At 38.5% G+C, this 21,110-nt stretch overlaps 2 protein-coding genes across 2 annotated transcripts in view; both read right to left on the reverse strand.

Annotated features, from left to right (window-relative positions):
* Positions 1 to 21,110, reverse strand: part of shop (shopper) — a 109,110-nt gene that overhangs the window by 40,932 nt on the left and 47,068 nt on the right. The window lies entirely within an intron of this gene.
* Positions 14,150 to 16,020, reverse strand: LOC137249581 (L-xylulose reductase-like). Its single transcript, XM_067781210.1, has 3 exons — positions 15,867 to 16,020; positions 15,539 to 15,791; positions 14,150 to 14,654 (listed from the first exon to the last, which is right to left on the reverse strand). The coding sequence occupies exons 1-3, from the start codon at positions 15,916 to 15,918 to the stop codon at positions 14,234 to 14,236; spliced, it is 726 nt and encodes a 241-aa protein (XP_067637311.1). The 5' UTR covers positions 15,919 to 16,020; the 3' UTR covers positions 14,150 to 14,233.

Consider the following 21,110-nt stretch of genomic DNA (forward strand, 5'->3'; position numbering starts at 1 on the left):
TTATGGCGATATCCCTAAATGGCGTCCATCCATAGAACTATGGCCTACTCTCTCTTAAAATACTTTTTAATACCTTCCATTTGATACACATGTCATACAACCACATTCCAGGGTTACCCTAGGTTCATTTTCCGACATGGTGATTTTCCTTATTTTGTCTCCATAGCTCTCAACTGAGTATGTATTGTTCGGTTACACCCGAACTTAGCCTTCCTTACTTGTTTTTAATAAATTCAGTCCCACCCGTATCTTTGTGGAGCCCGTATGTTGCGACCACTACGAGTTGTATACGCATGATCTAAACCAGGATCACGGTCCGATACCTCATTTTCCGACTCTGCTCCTGAACCCTCACTACCAGCCGTTTCATATTCGTCCGTAGACGTAGATTCATTCAAATCGACCCCAGCTGGTGGTTCACGCTCATTCGCCTCACAGTTATTTTCAACCCCCATGCCAGATCCAGACCCGTTTGGTATTATTTTACTTTCGCTAAATTTGTTCTGACCATTACAGTCATTTTTGATACTTTCCTTAAATAACAATTCCGACGCATCAAAATCGGAATTTTTTGTCTTTGCAATAAACCTGCGATTTCGTCTAAAGTAGTTATCGAGGCCGTCAGGAATAATATATGAACTACCGTTTATATTTCCAATGATCTTTCCGTAATTCCACTCCTTACTATTCTTTTTAAAAATTACCAAATCACCCTCGCTTAATGCTGGCAATGACTTCGCATTTCGATCATAGTAATATTTTTGCACTTCTTTTTTTTTCCATTGTTTTTTTAATTTGCGATTCCGCGATACTCTTTCTGACCAATAATGAACCAGAGATCGGTAATTTGGTTTTAACCAGCCGACCAAAGAATAGTTCCGGAGGAGTTATACCCATACTTGTGACAGGTGTTTTATTATATTCAAGTATTCGGTACTGAAATTGATCGACTTCGCCTGCTTCATAGCACCGCTTGAGGATATTCTTCGCAATTGCAACAGCCTTCTCCGCTAAGCCATTGCTTTGCGGGTATCTTGGACTTGAATATTTGAATTGGATGTTAAATGCAGTCGCGAATCGATCAAACTCAGCCGAGTTAAATGGAACATTGTCACTCCTCACAATAGTTGGATATCCGATCTTGTCAAACATCTCCCGAATGCTTTCAATAATATGCCCCGATGTTTTGTTATTGAGCTTAAAGGCCGCCAGATAATTCGAATATGCATCTATCAGTGCCAGAAAGTCACGTCCCGCATATTCAAACAAATCCATCGCTACTACCTCAAATGGATAATTCGGCACCCCTTCCTGTTTTAAAGGCTCTTTTTGATTATTTCGCTTGAACTTTTCACAGATGGTACATGACGTAACAAGATCTTTAATTTGCTCATTCATTCTTGGCCAATAATAGAGCATTCGAGCCCGAGCAAGGGTCTTCTCTATTCCGAGATGAGCACCATGCAACCAACTAGCAATCTTCTTTTGTAATTCAGTTCCAATCACTAGTCGGTGATTTCGAAACAACAATTTATTTTCAACATGCAGTTCTGATCTGAATTTGTGAAATTGTTGGCTCAAATCATCAAGCTGATGAAACTTTGGCCACCCATTTTCAACATAATTGCATATTCGTGAGTATTTTTCATCGTCGTTTAGAATTTTGCGATAAAAGTTGTAATTTTATTCCGTGGCACAGACAGTTTTTGTTACCGAATGAATGATTCCGGATAAGCCATTTACCTCCTCCACTTCCGATAACTGTGCCCGTGAAAGGCAGTCAGCAAATAACATCTCTTTACCTGGCTTATACACAACCGACAAGTTTGGATATTTTAGCAAAAACATAAACATCCTTTGCAGGCGCATTGTTACGTCATCAATGTCACGCTTAATCAGTGTTTCAAGTGGTTTATGATCACTTTCAACTGTGAAGTTACGTCCGTAAAGGAAAAAATGAAAGCGTTGGCACGCGAAGACAATTGCCAATAATTGCTTCTCAATTTGAGCCCATTTTTGCTCACTCTTATTTAGTGTTCTTGATGCAAATGCAATCGGACGTCCCTCCTGCATTATCACACAGCCCAAACCATCCTTTGATGCATCCGTTTGAACCGTGAATGTTTTGCCCGGGTTATATATTGCCAACACTTGTTCTGATGAGACGATGCTCAACAAGTTTTGAAATTCCGACTCGTGTTCTTCACACCACTTGAATGGGACATCATTTATTGTTAAATTACGCAGATTGGCCGTTTGTTTTGACAGATTTGGAAGGAAACGAGCAATATATTTCAACAAACCCAAGAATTGTAAAACAGCTGCTTTGTCATTTGGCCTTTTCATTCCAAGAATTGCGTCCCGGTATTTTGGTTTTGGCTTTATTACCCCACCAGAAATTACATTACCCATGAAACTTATTTCGGTCTTACGAAATTGAAGTTTGTCCGGGTTGAATTTTATACCGTTCTTTTTTGCCCGATCAAAAACTTGTGCCATGATTTCGTCATGTTCTTTTTCATTGTCTGCATAAATGCCCACGTCATCAAAATATACCATAACACCCGGAATGTCTCCAAAAATTTCGATCATTTTCTTTTGAAACATTTCAGGTGCACAGTTCAACCCGAATGGAACCCGATTAAATTTAAACCGCCCAAATGGTGTCATAAATGTCGTAAGGTTTGAACTGTCCTCGTCCAATTCCATGTGCCAAAATCCACTGCTAAGGTCAAGCACCGAAAAACATGTTTTATTCGCAAGCTTGGACGTTAAGTTCTCAATTGTTGGAATTAAGAAATGCTCACGTTTGATGCAAGAGTTCAGTGGTTTTGGGTCCAAGCAAATACATAGCCTACCATTTAGATTATTAACCCAATCCGTTGGGTAGCCGAGAGGTGATATGATCTTGTCTCGGACCATTATATCAAGTTCAGTCTTTAATTTATCCACCAATGACAGTGAGATTCGCTTCTTGTAGTGCAATACTGGTTGTGATTTTTCTTTTAGAATTATCGAAAACTTTCCGGGAAATTTGCCAAGTCCGTCAAAAAGGTCTTGATTAGATTTCACAAATCTTTCCTTTGTAATGAAGGCGATTGCACCAACGTCCATCGTTTAATGAGATTAAATCGAACACAAGTATCAAGTCCGAGAATTGGTTCAAAATTGTCATCAACAACGATAAATTCAAAATTCGAATGTTTAGTTCGTAGGGACAAATCAAAACATTCCAATTTAACAATTCCATGAACACTAATTTTATTGTTACTATAATCGAAAACAGAGAAATCATTTTGTCGATCAAGAGTTTTAATATTCAATTTCCTAATTAGTTTTGCCGGCACACAATTTACGTCAGCGCCAGTATCAATTTTGAATTCTACTGTTTCGCCCCTTATGCTATATTTCTTGGTCCATTTCCCATTGTCTTTCGAATTTATTCTATAAATGAATTTCATACAACTAAGCGTGTTTACAAAATTGTTACCACTGTCACCCAAATTACCTGTGAGATCACTCCAGTTAAGTCCAGCGACGTTCTTATTTTCCAATGGTTTTTTTTCTTCTGATAACTCTGCTGGTTTCCCCTTTGATTTGCGACACATGGCTTGAAAGTGTCCCTTTTTTGAGCATCCTCGGCAAATATCTTCTTTTGCCTTACATACCATATTATGCTTTGGATCCCATGGTTTAGCACAATTAAAACAAAAACGTTTTGTTGTGTTAATCGCATCCACCTCATGTGACGATGATACCGTAGCAACCACTAATTTCTCTGAGTCCAAGATTCCTTTGTTGACATTTGCCGATTCAAACGTTTTTGCAATATCGATAACCCGTTCAACTGTTTCATCTCGACCGTCCAACAATTTTAATTGTAGTTTTTTGTCGAACACGCCGGTTATTATTTGATCACGCAACATTCGGTTTTCATATGAGGCACCACATATGCATCGGAACTCGCAACGCTCCAATTGAGTGCGCAGTTCCGTCAGAAATTCATTAAATGTTTGCTTCTCCTTTTGGAATAAATTATTAAATCGATAAGATTCCATTGCAACATTTTTTTGTGGCAAACAATGCTCATCGAACTTCTTCAAGACCTCAGATAATGTGCGTTGCTGAATTTCTTCTAAGACACGTTCTGGTTGATCATCAGTTGCCGGAATTGTACGATTTACAGTGGCTGTTCCCAATAATGAGTTTTCTCAGCCATCATTTGGGTATAATGTATTGTATATATTCGCACCCTTTGTGCCAATCAACCACAGAAATATGGCAATTTTCGTTGGTTCCGGTTGAGCGTTTTTGTTGTTTGCAATCATGTAAACTGAGAAATCTCGTTTCCAATTTTTCCATTCTGTTGAAAAATTCGAGCAATCCAGTTCTTTCAATTCTTTCCGTGCTTCAGCCATTTTGCACCCGGTCCGCTGATTTTCATTTATCAGTATTTATCAACTCAACAATTTCAGTTATGCTTTCACACTGTTGTACGTAATTGCATTCACCTTTGAGGTTATGTTTCATCACCATGTGATAAAATCAATTCTTCGTTCTATGCGTGTGACTGACGAAAATCGATGGCGGTACTTTACCTTCTGACACCATGTAAAAGTATAGGAAATAATACTTTTCATATTTTAGTTCAATTGTTTTATTTACAATATATGTAGATTTATTTATTATTTAGTACAAGATACTTATAAAATTGACGTGAATGTACGCTGCTGGTTGATGCACAACTGACAATACTGACAATACAATCTGACAGTGTAATTTGGCTGACAGCTCTGGTAACACCAAACCAATATCATTACATATACTGCGGTTGCTGCCCCGATCGCCGAGGTCGCCGATGAGGAGCCTATGTGCTATGCAGCCACTTTTTCTGCGCCCGTTTCTTCAACTCCAATTGCGGAGCCACGAAAACGGGCCCAAAGGACGAAAGCTGCGTGCTTTATTCGTTCCCTAGCGACGAAGCTGTTTTCAATTCGTGGGCGACGGCATGTTGCTTAAATGTCCCTTTTAAAAACAGAAAAATGTTGAGCATTTGCGAGCGTCACTTTGACAGCAATTATCTTGCAAAGAATAGAGTCCTGAGGGGTGCTTTTCCAAAATATCATTTAGAAACAAATGATTTTAGTAGGTGTTCAGATAATTCAAACGAAATGCCTGAAGGCATATTTGTATTGCCGGATGAAAGACCGCCCATTGAAAATTTTTCTGACCTCTGGGACAAGCGCGGGCACGGGCATTCGTCTGAGTTGGTAGGAGATGACGTATACATTTTTCAACATCCTGAACTTATGGCGAAAGTTTTTCAGATGTATCTGAAAAAAGACGTACGTTACAAACACATTTTAGAGTTAGAAAAAGAAGTTTAGGATTTGAAAAAAGTACTTGAAAAGGCTATTATACCTTCGGAAAACGCTAGTGCCGACGCTATTACATTCGCAAGAATGATAGTCGACACCTCGTTTTCATATCCAAATGCAGAAAGTAAGACCTTGGCACAAACTATTAATTATATGTGCACAAAGGCCCACAACTTCCTCCGCGACGACTTAAGTTTTGCATTGCCTCACAAAAAAACTTCTATCCTGGCGACCAATAAAATATGTAGTACCAGGCATTGATAGTAACATTATTTCCAATTTGAAGACTATTGTACGCGGGATGTCTGCAGAAGAAAAAGTTTGTGAAATACTTTTTGACGAAATTTTGATCAAAAAGGATCTCGCGTACAACAGAACAAAAGATAGAGATCTAATTGATGGCTTTGTTGACCTTGGCAATAATAGAAGAAAGCAGAAAGTTGCAGGCAGGTGCTACTTCTTCATGGTCAAAGGCATAACTTCTCATTGGAAATATATTTTATCATATTATACTATATGGCGGCCACCGTGGTGTGATGGTAGCGTGCCCCGCCTACCACACCGTATGCCCTGGGTTCGCACCCCGGAAAAAGCAACATCAACATTTTAGAAATAAAGTTTTAATATTAGAAGAAAATTTGTCTAAGCGGGGTCGCCCCTCGGCAGTGTTTGGCAAGCGCTCCGGGTGTATTTCTGCCATGAAAAGCTCTCAGTGAAACCGCATCTGCCTTGCAGATGCCGTTCGGAGTCGGCATAAAACATGTAGGTCCCGTCCGGCCAATTTGTAGGGAAAATCAAGAGGAGCACGACGCAAATTGGAAGAGAAGCTCGGCCTTTGATCTCTTCGGAGGTTATCGCGCCTTACATTTTTTTTTTTTTTCATATTATACTGTTAGAAATGGTCTAAAGGCAGAACAATTGCGTGAAATTTTATTTGAAAATATTTAAGCGGTTGAGGATGTAGGTCTATCTCTTAAAGCAGTAATTTGTGACTAGGCAAAGGCGAATGTTGCAATGTACCAAGGTCTGAATGTCCGTTTAGGGGAAAAGGAAAAAAATTTATTTCATGTATGACTTGTCAGGGTGTGGGTGTTCCCCGCGTTGGGTCGAAAGCGCATCTTGTCCCGCTCAAATGCGGAAGCAGGGAGTAAAGGGATTAAAGCCGGAGTTTATAAGGTCCGCACTGTAAGAGAAAAAAAAAGAAACTTTAATTAATGTGGGTCTAAAAGGGTATATCACTTATATGAGTGGACAATTTTTTTTTGTGGGTATTTAAACCATCGAAATTACAGCAGCCGCATGAAAACACTTCTTTGCAAATATCTCTTGGCGGATACAAAATTTTTGAATTCGGCTTTCGGAATCGTGATCCTGGGCCCAAAGCACGTCTTTTGACAGCCTCACCGAAATTTTTGGACGCCAGTAGCCCTAGACTTTTAGTCTTGGCCAATATTTTGGGGGCGCCTACGCCTGGCTGCCAAAAGCACGAAGGTGGCTTTTCCACAGCCAGTCCTGAGGCAGATAGGAATTTGCTGGTGGAAGAATAAAACCTCGTTTCTGTTTTTTTTTTTTTTGCTTACTGGCACTAAATCATTGCTGAAATATTTGTATAAAACATTACAATTAATCCCGCGAATAAATAAGCGCACGCATAAAAACATAAACAAATAGAAACGTCAGAATAAAGAAAAGCAACAAAATCCCAAAAGGAAATTTTTAAAAAGCTCTATTCCAAGGGTTGCCAGATGGTAGCCATATGGTAGCTCCGAGCGTGGTGAGTACAGGAAAAGGATGGATATAGGTTATAATGATTGCGGTTGAGATTAAGGATGACAATGGGAAAACGGCACAAGAAAACGGTGTATCTGCTGGAGGGGTACGCATGGAAGTCAGAAGATAGAGATGATTGTAACATCCACCCCGCATCAAGGTGGACAAGGGCCCCGACCCCTCACACTGAGCTAGCTGGGGGCAATCCACCTTGATTGCGCAAAGGGGCGGATTCACGCTAGGTGTACGTTACAATAAATTATGGCGCCCAAACGAAAGCATAGAGAGGCGCCGCTATACTGATTATAGCGGCCAAACAAAAGAAATTTTTTTAAATACCGTATACATATGTATGGTGATGAAATAAAATGTTATCGTGAGGATTGTACAGCAGCGCCGCTGATTGAAATTGGCGCCCACCAATGAGCAAATTTTAAATTCGAAATCAACATCTAATTCGGTAGTAATAGCCAAAGCTCATTTAGTATAAATATATATCACTCTTCACAATATACATATACATTGTAGCGCATACAATCATCAAATTAAACGGGTCTGGCCGTATGTTACCAACACCCTGTTTCGGTGACTTATTTATGGTGCTTGATCCGAGCAGTTAATTGCACCCGAGACAGGAGTTGGCTGCAGATGGCAGACCCTAGCAATAGCCCATAGATGGCATAGTCGTATTAGGGTGGCCGGCTATTTGCATCCTTTCGAATTTCTAAATTTTTTTCTTCTTTTGGATTCATTACAATACCATCAATTTTTTTAGCTACAGATACAAGGGAAGTCCTTATTAGAGTTTTTTTTATAATAAGCTGCTCCAAAAATTTAAGGATTTTAGACATTATAGCCACAAGCAGTCCATTTTATATAACTTGTGTAGTATAATGTATAAAATTGCAATGACACATATCCATATATTGATTTTTTTTTTTGAAATACTGAAGTGCATACACCCTCGTAGGAACGCAAGAGTTTGCTCCAATGACTCCTAACATAAAAAAAAAAAAATTCTTTTGATAGGCCTGAACGTCATCTGAACCCCTCCAAACAAATATATGTGAAATTTGAAATTATTAATACTTCTTTGTGAAAACAATTTAAAGTCAAATATTTTGACATAGAATTTAAACTATAAATAATTTTCCTTGAGGAAACATCGAAATTAAATATTTGAAATTGATCTTCGAAAACGAGCGAAATTAAACTATAAACTTTTTTTGATGAAAACAAACTTTTTTTGAAAACAATTTGCAAGCAGATTTGAAATTGAGTTACCTTTTTTTTGGCGAAACAAAAGTTGAAAATAGACGGTGCGATAGGTGTTAAACACGAATCGTATGGGTCGCTTCGAACCTTATAACACCCGATACAAGACTAAACAAATAAATAAACTCTTCCAACATGGCGAACTCCCATGACTCTACCTTTGTAGATCTTTCTGATCGATTCGGAGGCGGTAGCACAGCCGGAGCCGCAGGCGGGGATAAAAGGAAAGCAAACATAATCAACGTTTCAGCAGATCCAAACAAGAGCACCGGTACTATTCCGAAAGCACCAAAGGAGCAATCGCAACAATTACCAGCTCCACCACCTAACCTGAATTTCCCACCACCTGCCGCTACCAATAGTGTCGAACTAAATCATGCTTCTGTAAGCAACCCTCGGGGGCTTAGGGATGAGTTAGCACCAATTCTAAAAGAATTGATGGTCGAGGCGAAACAAGCGATTCTGACGGAAATTCGTGAGTTTACCGGTGTTTAAGCGACTTAAACTACGAACATTTTTCGTTCGTTTGTTTCAGTAGCCATTGAGTGTGCTTGTAATTCTCAACTGGTTAGTGAAATATTCTAAAGACATAGTTTGAGTTTTTTAATTAAAATGGAGGTTCTTCGGATGGTGTGCTAATACATCAGAGCCCAGTGCTCGCCTCCATATCACACTTTGAAGGGGTTCTTCAAATAGAAGATGAGGTGGCTCATTAGAGCGAAACCTCAGAGTGCTCAACTCTCGCCCCAAATTAAATAAATAGAGGTTTTTCTTCAAATAGAGGATGAGGTGGCTCAGTAGAGCGAAGCCTCAGAGCCCCCCAGTGCTCGCCCCCACATTAAATAAATAAAAGGTGTACTGATGCTATGCATCCTCCCATGACTTAAACACACCAATAACACTAAAACCACCCAACTTAATAAACTGAATCCCTTAAAATAAACACAAATTAAATAAATAAAGGTGTACTGATGCTATGCATCCTCCCATGACTTAAATACACCAATAACACTAAAACTACCCAACTCAATAAATGGAATACATTAAATCAAAAACCCCATAAACTCAATACAGTCCATTAATAATAATAATTTATAAATTTAAAAAAAGGAATGCTTGGTGGGAGTTGAACCCGCAACCCCGGGCGTTTGGTCGGGTACGTCAGCCACTGTGCCACGACTCATACGCTTACAAGCACATAAAATTACTCATTTATAACTCTTATTAAACTGCTCGCCCTCAATTGCCCAAAGCTTAGACATGCTTCCATACGAGCCAGTCATCCGGCTCGAAGGACCATTGTCTAGGGGGGTTGGAGTATAAATTTACCTTCCTTTTTTGGGATGCGGTTGCTGCGGCGGTGATAGCGATAATGTTGTGGCGATGGCAATGATTCTAGAGTTCCTGATATGCGGTTGTATAAGAGTTTTTTCCCTTTCCCGTGACTCTAGGCGGCGTGATGACGAGCACTTTCTTTGAATTTGACTTCAAACTACTTGCTTCTTATTATGCTTAAGTGTTAAACAGAGAGTACACTTTCTTTGGTATTTCACTAAGAAAAAGGCACTGTATAATGTGTAATAAAACTATTTTCTATAATTCGGTGAGATTTTTTCGATCTCTCGCCCCAAATTAAATAAATAGAGGTTTTTCTTGTAGAAAATGGGGCGCCAATACCTCAGAGCCGTCCCGTGCTCGCCTCCATATCACATTTTAAAGGGTTCTTCAAATAGAGGATGAGGTGGCTCAGTAGAGCGAAGCCTCAGAGCCCCCCAGTGCTCGCCCCCACATTAAATAAATAAAAGGTGTACTGATGCTATGCATCCTCCCATGACTTAAACACACCAATAACACTAAAACCACCCAACTTAATAAACTGAATCCCTTAAAATAAACACAAATTAAATAAATAAAGGTTTACTGACGCTATGCATCCTCCCATGACTTAAATACACCAATAACACTAAAACTACCCAACTCAATAAATGGAATACATTAAATCAAAAACCCCATAAACTCAATACAGTCCATTAATAATAATAATTTATAAATTTAAAAAAAGGAATGCTTGGTGGGAGTTGAACCCGCAACCCCGGGCGTTTGGTCGGGTACGTCAGCCACTGTGCCACGACTCATACGCTTACAAGCACATAAAATTACTCATTTATAACTCTTATTAAACTGCTCGCCCTCAATTGCCCAAAGCTTAGACATGGTCCTTCGAGCCGGATGACTGGCTCGTATGGAAGTTTCATTAGACGACTAAGCCGTCTAAGGGGGAGTATGTTTAAGCGACTTAAACTATGAACATTTTTCGTTCGTTTGTTTCAGTAGCCATTGAGTGTGCTTGTAATTCTCAACTGGTTAGTGAAATATTCTAAAGACATAGTTTGAGTTTTTTAATTAAAATGGAGGTTCTTCGGATGGTGTGCTAATACATCAGAGCTCAGTGCTCGCCTCCATATCACACTTTGAAGGGGTTCTTCAAATAGAAGATGAGGTGGCTCATTAGAGCGAAACCTCAGAGTGCCCAACTCTCGCCCCAAATTAAATAAATAGAGGTTTTTCTTGTAGAAAATGGGGCGCCAATACCTTAGAGCCGTCCCGTGCTCGCCTCCATATCACATTTTAAAGGGTTCTTCAAATAGAGGATGAGGTGGCTCAGTAGAGCGAAGCCTCAGAGCCCCCCAGTGCTCGCCCCCACATTAAATAAATAAAAGGTGTACTGATGCTATGCATCCTCCCATGACTTAAACACACCAATAACACTAAAACCACCCAACTTAATAAACTGAATCCCTTAAAATAAACACAAATTAAATAAATAAAGGTGTACTGATGCTATGCATCCTCCCATGACTTAAATACACCAATAACACTAAAACTACCCAACTCAATAAATGGAATACATTAAATCAAAAACCCCATAAACTCAATACAGTCCATTAATAATAATAATTTATAAATTTAAAAAAAGGAATGCTTGGTGGGAGTTGAACCCGCAACCCCGGGCGTTTGGTCGGGTACGTCAGCCACTGTGCCACGACTCATACGCTTACAAGCACATAAAATTACTCATTTATAACTCTTATTAAACTGCTCGCCCTCAATTGCCCAAAGCTTAGACAACCGGAATTAACTAGGGCACATCGTTAGAGCCGTCAAGGGGTAACGATAGGGCACGTAATAGGAATAATAAGCGACGAAGACATAATTCAAGTATCGAATCCCGTGATTCTAGGCGTTCCAGTAATTTCGCTACGCATGCTAATACAAATAATCATGACATGGGTGGGAACAACAATCACCACATGGTCAGTGCAGCAGTCTACACGCGCAATAATCCACCACCAGCTCGTCAACCTCTTGTTGTCGAGGAAGGTGCGTCAGCAGCTAAGAAACGTCAGGACAAAGGAATAGGGAAGTGTCCAGGTCAGATATAAAGGTAGAAAAATGGGGACTAGACTTTAAAGGGCACCGCGATGCCATGCCAGTCGAAGATTTTATATTCCGACTAGAATATTTAAAAGGTCAATACGGGTGTACATGGAATGAAATAATACGCGATTTCCATCGATTGCTGAGCGGCGAAGTACGCGAGTGGTACTGGCTTTATATAAAGTCGCACAGCAGAGTCGATTGACCGAGTTTACAGCTCGCTCTTCTACGCCAGTTTTCAGAACAACGTACAGATTTTGAGATCCTTAGGGAAATGACAGAAAGGAAGCAAAGGCCTGTAGAAAACATCGACGATTACTTCCATGCCGTCGGAGTGTTGCGATCAAGACTTGAGAAACCAATCCCGGAATATGAAATAGTTCGTTTGGTAAAAGAGAATCTGCGAGAATCTCTAGCGAAAATGGTTTACCCTATTTCGGCATACTCATTAGACCAACTACGGATGTAATGTAAGGAAGTCGAACGGTGTTTTCCGCGCCGAGACCGCACGCCGTTGAGTAGTTTTACGCCACGCACACAACAGGTAAACGAAATTTATCAATCGGAAGATGATGAGCGTTTTACTCCCGGTGATGAGGGTCAAGTCACCGTGGAGGAAATACGTCATCCGTCTTCAAAAAAACAGTCGGGCGCCCGTAGAAACGTTTCGTGCTGGAATTGTGGCACTGACGGCCACTTTTTCACTGAATGTATGTCGCTTCAGCGACGCATTTCCTGTTACAAATGTGGCAAACAGGATGTTATCACTCCCAAATGCCCAATGTGTAACCCAGCGGGAAACGCTTCACGGAACACGATAGTGACGGGGGAATCGCGCTCCACCCAAACCTCGTCAAAGTAGACGCGACAACAAATACAGAACCGTATATAGAATCAGCAATTACAACTGATATTTGCATTGTTAATAAAAACACAAAAACCGTAAAGCCATCAAAGACAGGGAAGGAAAATACGATATCCTATGAAGAACGACTTAGGAAATACCTCGAAACTCGGGAAAGAATTTTTGCAGAAAGCATTATGGGACGTCGGGCAGTTTCTCGTAAAATTCAGAAGGCAAGGGAACGATTTAAAAAGAGGAAAAAACTCCGACAAAAAGTAGTGGCATCTATTAAGAAAATAACTACCATAGACCCGCGTGTGTATGCGGATATAGATATAATGGGTATACAAACACGCGGCTTACTAGATACTGGCGCCTCCGTCAGCATTCTAGGCCGTGGCTGCCGGGAGTTTGTAGAAGAATTAGGAGTTCCTATTGAACGGTGCAGTAATTTTGCGATCCGACATTTTGTCAAAATTTCCATAAATAGTTTTTGTTTGTATATACATTTTTAAACTTTGTTGTATGTAATCGAATGCAAACATTTTTGGTACAGTGTCGTAAAACGAATTTTTTCTAAAAATATATATAGTTCGTTTTAAGTGTTGAAAGTACTTATGTTAATCTCTATATATATATATATATATATAATGCGTACATACATATACCGTTCGGCAATCTATTTTTTTTTTTTTGGAAAACGGTTTAAATTTTTATTCCGTGTGTTTTTTTGTGGTTTTTGTTGAACTTGTGAATAATTTTATGTGGTACCTGTGGATATTCACCTATATATACATATATTGATCATAGCATGACACAAGTTTTTTTGTCCTGAAATAAATCATTTTTTTTAACATTGCTATTTGGCTCGATAGCCGTAAGATTCGTTTTTTTTTATCCATACCATTGTATAGGATTAAGATATTGTAATAAAAAATGTTACAGTGAATTGAAAGAAATTGGAATGGCTGGCTAATTTGATCGGTTGGGGAGAGGAAGGATGACGACAGGGTAGGTAAGAGGAGTCAGGCGGAGCGGAGATAAAGGGGACCTGCTGAAGGCCGAAATTATCGAGCGGTCCAAGGTAGGGTGGCTTCTTCCGAGGTGTGTGCATGGATGGAAGGTGGAGATTATTGTAACATCCGCCCCGCATCAAGGTGGACAAGGGTTAAGGGCCCCGACCCCTCACACTGAGCTAGCTGGGGGCAATCCACCTTGATTGCGCAAAGGGGCGGATTCACACTAGGTGTACGTTACAGACTATTTTCATCTGATAAAATCCATACGAAATAATTTACACAAGCACAATATCGTTGCTGGAATCGGATTAACCAGCTTCGCCGTCATTCGGAAGTTATATGAGCTAGACAAAAAAAAAATACCAATTTCAAATCCGAACTAATCTTCAATGTGCTTATCAGAAAAGAGAACATGTGCACAAATGTTAAGCGTAAATACGCAGGGTGCTATGCATTTTCGAGTCTTTATTCATTTATACATATGTATATACAATGAATGAGTACAAGATTTATGACACCAAATAACCCCCTTCCAAATTTAAATGATGTCCATTTACAAAACTCGATTCGCTGCTTAGAAAATAGAGGATTCCGTCAATTACTTCTTGTAGCTCACAAAAGCGGTTCAAGGGTATATGTGCTAAAAGGGGACCAGATTTTTTTGGATCACTCCAAATATCACGTCCCATTTGTGTAAACACTACTGTTGGATTAACAGAGTTAACACGTATTTGTTTAGGTCCCAATTCCAATGCCAGCGAACGTGTTAATGAATCTACAGCAGCTTTAGTAGCACTATATAGTATATGGCCATCGAATGATCGAGAGGCAGCCAACGAAGATACCATCACTATCGAAGATCCTTTTTTGAGCTTGGGCAAAAGTGTTTGTGTTACATTGAAAACTGCTTTGACATTGACATCAAATGTGCTTAAGATTATATAGAGATAATAATTATTAATACAAGGGTAAATATTATACATCGTACACATTACATATGTGTACTTTGTACAGAAATGAGTAGCTAAGTAAGCGCATTAGGTTGGTTCTTATAAATAAAATAAACGATTTTCCCAGTCTCACCCCTTCAGATGTCACTGACTCGGTCAAAAATTTTACATACAAGTGTGATATCGCCAACTATAATATTATCGACTTTGTGCCATTAGAAATCAAAAAAATTAATTTTAATCCTTAGCTTTAATTCCTGTGTGACAAACCTTAGCGGGATTTAAGAGCTTGTGTGGCGCGACCCTTTCAACGGGTTGCTAGCCAAATTTATAACGTATCCAGCCCAATTCTCAACCTCACATAAAGTCGAATGTTGTTTATTCAGCAAGCGAAGATCTGGCTAGTACCTATCTTATTGGTGGACGATCAACATTGATAAAACTCCCCAAAATCTGCGGGGAGTCTCCTTATCCCTTTAAAAAGAAGAAGATAATCACCAAAAATTATATGTGAGGTTTACGGAATACATATTACCATGATAAAAACACTTACGAGGTATAAAACCGTTCTCTCTTACAAAATTTAAAAATCAATCTCAGAACCAATCAAAAAATAAACAAAGTAAAATATTCAAATTTGTTTTTGTTTGAGAAGAAATGTATATGTATATATGTGTGCAGTTGAGGAATTTAAAATTTTTTTCATTGCGGAAAAATGGCAATAATGTCAGAAAAGGTTATGCCTGGTATGTCTTTTTATCATGTATATTACTGTCTGAAGGGTTGAAGCTGGGGAAAATCGTTTACTTGATTTATAAGGACTACCCTAATGTTTATACTGTATGAAATTGAAACTCAAATTACTTGTCAAAATTCTGCTCGGTCAATTCAGCGAAAGGTTTAATAATAGCAACTCCGGCATTATTTATCAGTCCATCTATTGGTGGTAATTTCGAAAGAGTTTCCCGTGTTTCTTGCCAATTTTGAAGGTTTATTGGAATGATATCTATAGCGGGACAGCTATTCTTAAGCTCCTCTAATTTCGCCACTGACTTCGAAACGGCGATAACATTTGCACCAGCTGATGACAACTGTACGCACAGTTCTCTACCAATACCTAAAGTTGGAAGACGAGTTACACAAATGTATGTACCTTCTTATATATGTACATATTATTGAAAGTAATGCTTACCCTGGCCAGCCCCCGTCACAACAATCACCTTATTTGTATATTCCTTAGACATATTCCTTTTAATTTGCAAAAGTTGACGCGATCAGCTCTACTGAAATGTTTAACTTCTTACGAGACACTGAATTGATAAAAAAGTGCTACGTTGTTCCGGCTATTGTCGTAACCAAATGGGCATTTCCAGCGTCAACTAGACAAAACAAGTTAACTGGTTCGAATTCGAGCTCAAGGCCTATAACAATAATTTTTATAACTATCATTATACCTTTCATGAACATGAAATGGTATATTAACTTTGGTCCGATGTTTGTAACGTTGAGAAATATAGAAGATAGACTCACCATTAAGTACACCGAATTGAGCATGGCGACGAACTGAGTTGATATAGCCATGTCCGTCTGTCCGTCCGTCTGTCTGTTTGAACGCAAACTAGTCCCTCAAATTTCGAGATATCTCAATGAAATTTGGCACAAGAATGTATTGTTATATTATATTAGACATTTGTCAAATCCGGTAGGATCGGACCACTATAACATATATCTCCCATACAACCGATCGTTCAGGTAGAAAGATTTTTGGCCATTTCTCCCTTAATTTGGAAAGTATAAATGTGAAACTCGGTGATATATATTTTAATATATCATAGAAGATTTTCTGAAAAAATCACTTTGATCGGAGCTATATATAGTATATATCCCATACAACCGATCGTTCAGATGGAAAGATTTTTGGCCATTTCTCCCTTAACTTGAAAAGTATAAATGTGAAACTCGGTGATATATATTTTAATATATCATAGAAGATTTCATGAAAAAATCATTTCGATCGGAGCTATATATAATATATATCCCATACAACCGATCGTTCGGATAGAAAGATTTTTAGCCATTTCTCTCTTAATTTCCAATATAAAAACGTTTAACTTGGTGATATATATTCTAATATATCATAGAATATTTCCTGAAAAAATCATTTCAATCGGAGCTATATATAATATATCCCATACAACCGATCGTTCAGATAAGGGGGTTTTTTGCCATTTTTTTATATTTATCTTAAAGTCGTTTAGGTATGTACATCTGTTCACTATATATTTCTTATCTTATACAGCGCATTATTCGGAGATTACGAATGGGATAAGATTATTGTTCAGCCCCATTCATGAAAGGTATGAAGTCTTCGGCACAGCCGAAGACAGTCCCGCCCTTACTTGTTTTTAAACAAAACAAGTTAAGTTTGGTTCAAGAAAATTCCATGAATGCCGCACATGTCGGCTTCTACGAATTCATTTATTTATTTAAATGGTTGACTGGATGCAGCAGAGCAGAAAATCAATATGCGGTCCATCACAAGAATTAGAACTATACAGTTTGCTCGAGCAAAATTATTTTTGATATTTCTTTTATATAAATGCACGTCAATACTAGCTTTTAGTCGTTAGCGTTGCAACTGCGGATAGACGAATTTCAAAAACCAGCCTTCCTTTGAACTTCTCTTTTAATTCCCAAATATTAACCTGGTCGGAGAAGTATCTCTGTACCAAATCTCAAGCAAAACGCGCAAAAAATAAAAAAATTGTGATAGGGCCGAGCTATTTAGATTTTTTATAATAGGTCAGCCTCTGGTCTACTTTCTGGGAAGAAAATTTTCCCAAATTAACCTAATAAAAGATGTATTGCCATACCAAATTTCAAGAAAATCAAATAAAAAAATTGGTTTTTTAGAGGTCGGCCTTTGGTCTACTTTTCTGAAAGTAAAGTCTTTCGAATTGTAGGTATCTTATATAATGAGTAAAACTTCGAGACGTTTTGTTTTAGCTTTATTAGCACATGAAAGTAAAAACAGAGGTGATACAAAAAGTAATAAAATACGCGCAGTAACTAATTATCGTTATCGATTATATAATGTGGTACTAAATCACCTTCCGGTCGGTAAAGTAGAAATGTAATATAATAACTTCAACATGCCTCTTTACATTTGTACTTTTCCAACCTCTATTACTTATTCTAATTTTGGTTTTTGACAAGAATATTCATTTCAATTTTAATTGTCTTAGTTTAACAAATTTTTGTTTATAAAGCGACTTGGTCAAAATGTCAGCAATATTACCGTCGCACAGTGTTCCGTGTAAAACAAGCTAGCTGGACAAAAACAAAGTTTTTATTCCAAGAATATTGTAATGGAAAATGAAAGAAAACAACAAAATAACGGGATTTTTGCACACATTTGTTTTTTTCGCTTATTATATCTTGAGTAATTGAACTAAGTAAGCAGGAGTGGCCGTAATTTGCGTTGATTAATTTACAAAAATAATGTTGAATATTACATAATACTTTTAATTAAACACTTTTACATAATTTTTGTGATGGATTCTAACCTCAAAGGTAAGTTGAATTTTTTAATAGTAATCTCTTCGCAATTAGAATATTTTTAATATATTTAAGATTCCGTTATTAGGAAGAAAAGGTACTTTTTAATTATTTTATATATGTGCGGTGTTTTTATACTCAGTTGGGCAGAGCTCACAGAGTATATTAACTTTGATTGGATAACGGTTGGTTGTACATATATAAAGGAATCGAGATAGATATAGACTTCCATATATCAAAATAATCAGGATCGAAAAAAAATTTGATTGAGCCATGTCCGTCCGTCCGTCCGTCCGTTAACACGATAACTTGAGTAAATTTTGAGGTATCTTGATGAAATTTGGTATGTAGGTTCCTGTGCACTCATCTCAGATCGCTGTTTAAAATGAACGATATCGGACTATAACCACGCCCACTTTTTCGATATCGAAAATTTCGAAAAACCGAAAAAATGCGATAATTCATTGCCAAAGGCGGCTAAAGCGATGAAACTTGGTAGATGGGTTGACATTATGACGCAGAATAGAAAATTAGTAAGATTTTGGACAATGGGCGTGGCACCGCCCACTTTTACAAGAAGGTAATTTAAAAGTTTTGCAAGCTGTAATTTGGCAGTCGTTGAAGATATCATGATGAAATTTGGCAGGAACGTTACTACTATTACTATATATGTGCTAAATAAAAATTAGCAAAATTGGATGAAGAACACGCCCACTTTTTAAAAAAAAATTTTTTTAATTTCAAATTTTAACAAAAAATTTAATATCTTTACTATATATAAGTAAATTAAGTCAAAATTCAACTCCAGTAATGATATGATGCAACAAAATACAAAAATAAAAGAAAATTTCAAAATAGGCGTGGCTCCGCCCATTTTCATTTAGTTTGTCTAGAATACTTTTAATGCCATAAGTCGAACAAAAATTTACCAATCCTTCTCAAATTTGGTAGGGGCATAGACTCTATGACGGTAACTGTTCTCTGTGAAAATGGGCGAAATCGGTGGAAGCCACGCCCAGTTTTTATACACAGTCCACCGTCTGTCCTTCCGCTCGGCCGTTAACACAATAACTTGAGCAAAAACCGATATATCTTTACTAAACTTAGCCCACGTACTTATCTGAACTCACTTTATCTTGGTATAAAAAATGGCCGAAATCCGACCATAACCACGCCCACTTTATCGATATCGAAAATTACGAAAAATGAAAAAAATGCCATAATTCTATACCAACTACGAAAAAACACATGGTAACTGGATTGGTTTATTGACGCAAAATATAACTTTGGAAAAAACTTTGTTAAATGGGTGTGACACCTACCATATTAAGTAGAAGAAAATGAAAAAGTTCTACAAGGCGAAATCAACAGCCCTTGGAATCTTGGCAGGAATACTGTTAGTGGTATTGCATATATAAATAAATTAGCAGTACCCGACAGATGATTTTCTGGATCACCTGGTCCACATTTTGGTCGATATCGCGAGAACGCCTTCACATATACATCTAAGGGCCACTTTTAAAACCCTCATTAATACTTTTAATTTGATATCCATATCGTACAAACACATTCTAGAGTCAACCTGGCCCACCCTAATGGCGATATCTCGAAAAGGCGTCCACCTATAGACCTAATGCCCACTCCCTCTTAAAATGCTCAGTAACACTTTTCGTTTGATACCCATATCGTACAAACATTCTAGAGTCACCCCTGGCCCACCCTAATGGCGATATCTCGAAAAGGCGTCCACCTATAGACCTAATGCCCACTCCCTCTTAAAATGCTCAGTAACACCTTTCGTTTGATACCAATATCGTACAAGCACATTCTAGAGTCACCCCTGGCCCACCCTAATGACGATATCTCGAAAAGGCGTCCACCTATAGAACTAAGGATTACTCCCTTTTAAAATACTCATTACCACCTTTCATTTGATACCCATATCGTACAAACACATTCTAGAGTCACCCTGGCCCACCCTAATGGCGATATCTCGAAAAGGCGTCCACCTATAGACCTAATGCCCACTCCCTCTTAAAATGCTCAGTAACACCTTTCGTTTGATACCCATATCGTACAAACATTCTAGAGTCACCCCTGGCCCACCCTAATGGCGATATCTCGAAAAGGCGTCCACCTATAGACCTAATGCCCACTCCCTCTTAAAATGCTCAGTAACACCTTTCGTTTGATACCCATATCGTACAAACATTCTAGAGTCACCCTTGGTCCACCTTTATGGCGATATCTCGAAAAGGCGTCCACCTATAGACCTAATGTCCACTCCCTCTTAAAATGCTCAGTAACACCTTTCGTTTGATACCCTTATCGTACAAACATTCTAGAGTCACCCCTGGCCCACCCTAATGGCGATATCTCGAAAAGGCGTCCACCTATAGAACTAAGGATTACTCCCATTTAAAATACTCATTACCACCTTTCATTTGATACCCATATCGTACAAACACATTCTAGAGTCACCCTGGCCCACCCTAATGGCGATATCTCGAAAAGGCGTCCACCTATAGACCTAATGCCCACTCCCTCTTAAAATGCTCAGTAACACCTTTCGTTTGATACCCATATCGTACAAACATTCTAGAGTCACCCCTGGCCCACCCTAATGGCGATATCTCGAAAAGGCGTCCACCTATAGACCTAATGCCCACCCCCTCTTAAAATGCTCAGTAACACCTGTCGTTTGATACCCATATCGTACAAACATTCTAGAGTCACCCTTGGTCCACCTTTATGGCGATATCTCGAAAAGGCGTCCACCTATAGAACTAAGGATTACTCCCTTTTAAAATACTCATTACCACCTTTCATTTGATACCCAAATCGTACAAACACATTCTAGAGTCACCCCTGGCCCACC

The sequence above is a fragment of the Eurosta solidaginis genome, chromosome 4 (genome assembly GCF_040869045.1).
Source record: "Eurosta solidaginis isolate ZX-2024a chromosome 4, ASM4086904v1, whole genome shotgun sequence".
Lineage (NCBI taxonomy): Eukaryota > Metazoa > Arthropoda > Insecta > Diptera > Tephritidae > Eurosta > Eurosta solidaginis.

Coding starts and splice junctions, on each gene's coding strand:
- LOC137249581 (XM_067781210.1), bottom strand. CDS start 15,918: ATGTCTAAGGAATATACAAATAAGGTGATTGTTGTGACGGGGGCTGGC. Junction 15,792..15,866: donor TGTGACGGGGGCTGGCCAGG/GTAAGCATTACT, acceptor TTCCAACTTTAG/GTATTGGTAGAGAACTGTGC. Junction 14,655..15,538: donor ACCGAGCAGAATTTTGACAA/GTAATTTGAGTT, acceptor TATAATCTTAAG/CACATTTGATGTCAATGTCA.